Genomic DNA, 7,500 nt, shown 5'->3' on the forward strand with positions numbered 1-7,500 from the left:
TTGTGTGTGTGTGGTTGTGGTGGGAGGGAACACATTAATATTTGTGTGTGAATGTATATGTCCATGTATGTGTGTATATACGTGTGTGTGTGTGAGTGTGTGTTTGTGTGTGTGTGTTTGTGTGTGGGTGTTTGTGTGTGTGGGTGTTTGTGTGTGGGGGTGTGTGTGTGTGTGAGTGTGTGTTTGTGTGTGTGTGGGTGTTTGTGTGTGTGGGTGTTTGTGTGTGGGTGTTTGTGTGTGGGGGTGTGTGTGTGTGTGTGTGTGTGTGTGTTTGTGTGTGGTCTCTATTAATATTTGTGTGTGAATGTATATGTCCATGTGTGTATATACTCTTGTGTGTGTGTGTGGTTGTGTGTGTGTGTGTGGTTGTGCATGTCTCTATTAATATTTGTGTGTGAATGTTTATGTACATGTATGTGTGTATATACTCGTGTGTGTGTGTGTGTGCATGTCTATTAATATTTGTGTGTGAATGTTTATGTACATGTATGTGTGTATATACTCGTGTGTGTGTGTGTGGTTGTGCATGTCTCTATTAATATTTGTGTGTGAATGTTTATGTACATGTATGTGTGTATATACTCATGTGTGTTTATATACTCGTGTGTGTGTGTGTGTGTTTGTGCGTGTGTGTGTGTGTGTGTGGATGTATATGTGTGTATATACTCATGTGTGTGTGTGTGTGTGTGTGTTTTCTCTGCAGCTCTATAACGAGGAGGTCCTGGACCTGTTTGACAGCGCGCGTGACCCGGAGTCTCGCGGCAGGAAGTCCAATATCAAGATCCACGAAGACGCCAGCGGGAGCATCTACACCACGGGCGTCACGTCACGCCTCGTCGCGTCCGAGGATGAGGTGAGGAGCTGCACACGCATGTCGGGGAGGCGTGTGTGTGTGCGTGTGCGTGTGTGTGTGTGGGGTGACATCCAGCGAAACCAGCTCTTGTTTCAGAATGCAGCTAATGTTACTGTAATTTAGGAACATATTTTACATCCCTGCCACTCAAAATGGCCTCATCTGGAGCTGGCTTGAAAGGTCTATTTCCGTTCAGGAACATATGTGAGGTGTCTCCTATTCTTCAGGAAGTGCTCCATCTGCATGTGTGTGTGTGTGTGTTTGATTGTTAACGCCTCGATCTGGTGGCGTGTGAGTGAATAAGCATGTGTGTGTGTATGTGGGACTGTTAACTCATGTATGCTGTATGTGTGTATACTTAACCATTCTAGTCTTGTGTGTGTGACCCTTGTTAGCCTCTCTCTCTTTTTTATGAGTGTATACGTGTGTGTGTGTGTGTGTGTGTTTGGCGGTTCACCATTCTCTTTGTGTGTGTAGTTTTATTAACCACTCTGTGTGTGTGTGTGTGTGTGTGTGTGTGTGTGTGTGTGTGTGTGTGCGTGTGTGTGTGTGTGTGTGGCGGTTCACGGTCTCTTTGTGTGTGTAGTTGTATTAACCACTCTTCTGTGTGTGTGTGTGTGTGTGTGTGGCGGTTCACGATCTCTTTGTGTGTGTAGTTATATTAACCACTCTTTCTGTGTGTGTGTGTGTGTGTGTGTGTGTGTGTGTGTGTGTGTGTGTGTGTGTGGCGGTTCACGGTCTCTTTGTGTGTGTGTAGTTATATTAACCTCTTTCTGTGTGTGTGTTTTAGATGCTGCAGTGTCTGAAGCTGGGCGCTCTCTCCCGCACCACGGCCAGTACCCAGATGAATGCCTCAAGCTCACGCTCCCATGCCATCTTCACCATCCACCTGTGCCAGATGAGGGTGTGCCAGCACATGGTTAGAACACTTCTCCCTTTTCTCCTCCTCCTCCTCCTCCTCCTCCTCCTTCTCCTCCTCCTCCTCCCTTTCACCATATACCTGTGCCAGATGAGGGTATGTTACATGGTTAGAACACTTTTCTCTTCCTCCTCCTCCTCCTCCTCTTCCTCAGACCAGGGTGTGCCCGTACATGGTGAGGCCACACAAGGCAGAGCTCCTGTAGATAAACTAGTACAGCTCTAAAGTCATGGTGTCCTGTAGATAAACTACTACACCTCTAAAGTCATGGTGTCCTGTAGTCCTGTACAGCTCTAAAGTCATGGTGTCCTGTAGATAAACTAGTACTAAAGTCATGGTGTCCTGTAGATAAACTACTACAGCTCTAAAGTCATGGTGTCCTGTAGATAAACTAGTACAGCTCTAAAGTCATGGTGTCCTGTAGATAAACTAGTACTAAAGTCATGGTGTCCTGTAGATAAACTACTACAGCTCTAAAGTCATGGTGTCCTGTATATAAACTACTACACCTCTAAAGTCATGGTGTCCTGTAGTCCTGTACAGCTCTAAAGTCATGGTGTCCTGTAGATAAACTACTACAGCTCTAAAGTCATGGTGTCCTGTAGATAAACTAGTACAGCTCTAAAGTCATGGTGTCCTGTAGATAAACTAGTTCAGCTCTAAAGTCATGGTGTCCTGTAGATAAACTAGTACTAAAGTCATGGTGTCCTGTAGATAAACTACTACAGCTCTAAAGTCATGGTGTCCTGTAGATAAACTAGTTCAGCTCTAAAGTCATGGTGTCCTGTAGATAAACTAGTACAGCTCTAAAGTCATGGTGTCCTGACCCAGCAAGCACACTCACTGATGTGAATCTGTGTCTGTACCTTACTGTGATCTTGGATTGTATAGCAGCATCTGCTGTTTGACTACATGGAAATATAAATGCAAATGTGAGAATACACTCTAAAACATGTCCGCTGTGAGAATACACTCTAAAACATGTCCGCTGCTCACCGATCTGAGCTGCTGTGAGAATCGGTCTAAAACATGTCTGCTGCTAACCGCTCTCGGCTGCTCTGGACGTGACCCGCTCTTACCCAGAGGCCATGTCTGTCTGCAGCCCTGTGAGTGTCAAGCCTCCTGCTCCAGGTGACACTTAGGGAGTACGTGTGAGGGGGTGTGAAGGGTTGTAGGTGGGTAAAGGACCTGATGTAAACACTCTTCTCTTCATCCTTCTCTTCCTCCTCCACCTCCTCTGTCCTCTTCCTCTTCCTCTTCCTCTTCCTCAGATGAATGGCTCTGCAGACAGTCAGGTCAACGGCGTCTCTGACGGGCCCATCACCCAGCCGGAGTACGAGACGCTCACGGCTAAGTTCCACTTCGTGGACCTGGCCGGTTCCGAGCGTCTGAAGCGGACCGGTGCCACGGGGGAGCGGGCACGAGAGGGCATCTCTATCAACTGTGGCCTGGTACGACCCATTTAATGAACATCATTGCTCATTAACTATTAACTAAATTAACTAAAAGATTATTAATGTTGGGCACGAGAGGGCACCTATCAGCTGTGGCCTGGTGGGCCTTTAAACCCATTTAATTCATATCATTACTAACATTCTCAAATCTGATAATGCTGTCTCTTTTATTATTGTTGTGTTATTATTTTAGGGTGAACAAATAGCACACCCAATATAGCTCTTTAGCTCAGATAAATGTGTATATATATATACAGTATGTGTCTAGAGGGGACTGTACTGTAAACAGCGATGGTCCTGGCTGGTATAGACACTGAGAGAGAGAGAGAGAGTTGTGTGTATGTGTGTGTGTGAGTGTGTGAGAGTCAGTCTGTGTGTGTGTGTGTGTGTGTGTGTGGGTGGAGTGGAGTAGATTTAAGAGTACGCCGGTCCTCTCTGCTCTGCCCTACGTCTCCAATCTATGTCCCCCACTTCCTTATCCTTCCACACCCACTACATTAATTACAGACAGACACACACACACACACACACACACACACACACACACACACACACACACACACACACACACACACACACACACACACACACACACACACACACCCCTCTCCTCTGTAGTCGTCAGCTTAGAGGGGCTTACAGGCACATAATTACATTGGCACAGAGAGAGAGGAGGCCCTGTACACTCACACACACACACACACACACACACACACACACACACACACGCCCTGTACCTGCACACTCCTAATGGATGCCTGCCAAGCAGTCACGCTCAGCCAGCAGTTTGGGTCTAATTAATTTACTGTCTCTTCAGAGCATCCCATCTGACTTTGACTATGCCATTTCTCCCCTGTGTGTGTGTGTGTGTTTTGAATGCTTTGCTGTGTATGTGGGTGTTTTGAATATGTGTGTGTGTGTGGATGTTTTTTGAATGCTTTATTCTGTGTGCGGGTGTTTTGAATGCTTTGATGTGTGTGTGTGTGTGTGTGTGTGTGTCTGCAGCTGGCCCTGGGTAACGTGATCAGCGCTTTGGGAGACCAGAGTAAGAAAGGTGGACATGTGCCTTACAGAGACTCTAAACTCACCCGGCTGCTGCAGGACTCGCTGGGGGGCAACAGGTAACACACACACACACACACACACACCCACACACACTAGTCTGCAAAATGCACTCTCAATCAGACATCCATGTACAAATATCCTCACTCACACACACACACATTATAATATGTAAGAACAAAGACCGATTGGTCACTTAATGCAAATCCATAAACTCCTGCTTGTAACACAGACATTAAAGCACTCACTACATGCACACAAACAAACACACACACACACACACACACACACACACACACAAGCACCCACAAAATCCCTACATGGGACAGATGCAGATGTGTATGAAAGTGAAGCACACACACAAACCTGCCATTCTAACTTATAGATTGATTGCAACATGAAAGCCACTATGCACTCTCCTTTGCACACACCATACACACACACACACACACACACACACACACACACACACACACACACACAGAAATCCCACACACTCAGAAGTGTATGCTAATTGCAGCCTCTTGCAATGTGCAGTTGCATATTTTACCAGCAGTGTTGTTTGTGGCTTAGTGCCTCTGTAATCACTAGGATTGGAAGGGTGTGTGAGTGTGTGTGTGTGAGTGAGTGATTTAACATGTGAATTAAACATGAGTGCCATCATTTACTGTGGTCAGGACTTGTTTAGAGTGCCCTTTACCAAATGAGTGTGTAAGTGCAAACATGTGGTGTGTGTTTCTCTGTGTGTGTGTGTGTGTGTGTGTGTGTGTGTGTGTGTGTGTGTGTGTGTGTGTGTGTGTGTGTGTGTGTGTGTGTGTGTGTGTGTGTGTGTGTGTGTGTGTGTGTGTGTGTGTGTATTCATGAGCTTGTGTCGACGGTTATTTAGAGCAAATGATGTCTGACTCCAGAGAAACTGCACTGTGTGTGTGTGTGTCTGTGTGTGTGTGTGTCTGTGTGTGACTGTGTGTCTGTGTGTCTGTCTGTGTGTGTGTGTGTGTGTCTGTGTGTGTGTGTGTGTGTGTGTGTGTGTGGCCTTAGATCTACCTCATTATGCCACTTTGGCTCATAGAGAGTGTGTGTGTGTGTGTGTGTGTGTGTGTGTGTGTGTGTGTGTGTGTGTGCTGATTACACCTAGCGCAATATACCTATTACACACTCACACACACAGCTCTTCACTCCCCTTTGGCTTGTCCCCCATCCACCTTAATCCAACACACTCTCAGACTCACACACTTTCACACACTCACACACTCAGACTCACACACTTTAACACACTCACACACTCAGACTCACACACTTTCACACACTCACACACTCAGACTCACACACTTTCACACACTTACTGTATGTATGTCCCGCTGAAGCTGACGCCCTGATCCTTCTCCCCCCAGCCGCACGGTGATGCTGGCGTGTGTGAGCCCCTCGGACCGCGACTTCATGGAGACGCTAAACACGCTGAAGTATGCCAACCGGGCGCGCAACATCAAGAACAAGGTGGTGGTGAACCAGGACAAGACCAGCCAGCAGATCAGCTCCCTCAGGGCAGAGATCGCCAGGCTGCAGATGGAGGTCATGGAGTTCAAAGCGGTAAGAGAGGAAAGAGAGAGAGAGAGGGATATAGAGAGAAAGCTGGATAGAGAGAGAGAATAGAGCGAGAGAGAATAGAGCGAGAGAGAGAGAGCGATAAATACCTCATAGGGATGACAAATTGAGCAGAAAGATGTGAGCCGAGATAGAGACACACACAGACACACACACAGACATGCCTCTCCTTAATCTGGGGGGAAAAGGGAGAGAAATCCAGAGGGGTGGAAAGAGACGTGTATGTCTTCCCCCGTGTGTGTGTGTGTGTGTGTGTGTGTGTGTGTGTGTGTGTGTGGAGAAATCCAGTCAGCGCTACAGTGTAGGAGCATTCCTGCAGTGGAGCTGACTAGCAGTGGGCTGGGATTGGCTCTGAGGGTTAGGCAGAGGGGCACTGCCCCACATGGGACTCTATCACCCCCCACCCCCATCCCCCCACCTCTAATGGTGATTAGGGGCATTATGTTGTTCTAATACCCCAGGGTAGGTAACTGAGGTGTGTGTGCTCAGGTAATGAGGGGGGGTAATTATGAGTGCAGACAGGTGTGGCAGAGCAGAGAGTACTGATCACTGGGAGAGAGAGAGAGAGAGAGAGAGAGAGAGAGAGAGAGAGAGAGAGAGAGAGAGAGAGAGAGAGAGAGAGAGAGAGAGAGAGAGAGAACTGATCACTGGTGGAGAGGGTGGGAGATGAGTGAAGAACAAAGAGAAACAGGAAGGAATGGAGTAGAAGATGTATGAAATAAATATCAACAGAGGACAAAGTAGAAATAAGAATGTATGAAAAGGCAGGAGGAAGAAAGAACAGAGGAGAAAGGAGGGAAGGGAGAAGACGAGTGGAAGAAAGGAGGAAGAGAGGAAAGATAAAGAGGAGGATGGAGAAAGAGGGGAGGGAGGAGGAGGTGAAAGCTGACCAGGTCTCGTGTAGATAAGGAGGCTTTCTGATGGGTGACCAAACCAGTATTACTGACGTGATCTATGATGGAGTTACTAACCAAACCAGTCCTACTGACGTGATCTATGAAGGAGTTACTGACCAAACCAGTCCTACTGACGTGATCTATGAAGACGAGTTACTGACCAAACCAGTCCTACTGACCAAACCAGTACTACTGACGTGATCTATGAAGGAGTTACTGACCAAACCAGTCCTACTGACGTGATCTATGAAGACGAGTTACTGACCAAACCAGTCCTACTGACCAAACCAGTACTACTGACGTGATCTATGAAGGAGTTACTGACCAAACCAGTACTACTGACGTGATCTATGAAGGAGTTACTGACCAAACCAGTACTACTGACGTGATCTATGATGGAGTTACTGACCAAACCAGTACTACTGACGTGATCGATGAGTTACTGACCAAACCAGTACTACTGACGTGATCTATGGAGTTACTGACCAAACCAGTCCTACTAACGTGATCTATGGAGTTACTGACCTATACACAGCAGCTCTCACTCACGTTAGACCTTAATTCACCGACCATCTCTACAAGATACCAATCCACTTGGCTCTCTCTCTCCCTCTCTCTCTCTCTCTCTCTCTCTCCCTGAGTGAGTGTGTGTATGGGTGTGTGTGACAGGGTGAGAGACCGAAAGAGAGAGAGATCTGTCTAATGGTCCATGCT

At 47.0% G+C, this 7,500-nt stretch overlaps 1 protein-coding gene across 6 annotated transcripts in view; it reads left to right on the forward strand.

Annotated features, from left to right (window-relative positions):
* Positions 1-7,500, forward strand: part of kif21b (kinesin family member 21B) — a 100,068-nt gene that overhangs the window by 43,563 nt on the left and 49,005 nt on the right. For all 6 annotated transcript variants that reach the window (XM_031567825.2, XM_031567826.2, XM_031567819.2 and 3 more), the window contains exons 4-8: positions 704-853; positions 1,644-1,772; positions 3,044-3,223; positions 4,232-4,347; positions 5,680-5,875. In XM_031567825.2, the coding sequence (XP_031423685.1) occupies positions 704-853; positions 1,644-1,772; positions 3,044-3,223; positions 4,232-4,347; positions 5,680-5,875 (771 nt within the window). The remainder of the gene's footprint in view (positions 1-703; positions 854-1,643; positions 1,773-3,043; positions 3,224-4,231; positions 4,348-5,679; positions 5,876-7,500) is intronic.

Source organism: Clupea harengus, chromosome 5 (genome assembly GCF_900700415.2).
Source record: "Clupea harengus chromosome 5, Ch_v2.0.2, whole genome shotgun sequence".
Taxonomy (NCBI): domain Eukaryota; kingdom Metazoa; phylum Chordata; class Actinopteri; order Clupeiformes; family Clupeidae; genus Clupea; species Clupea harengus.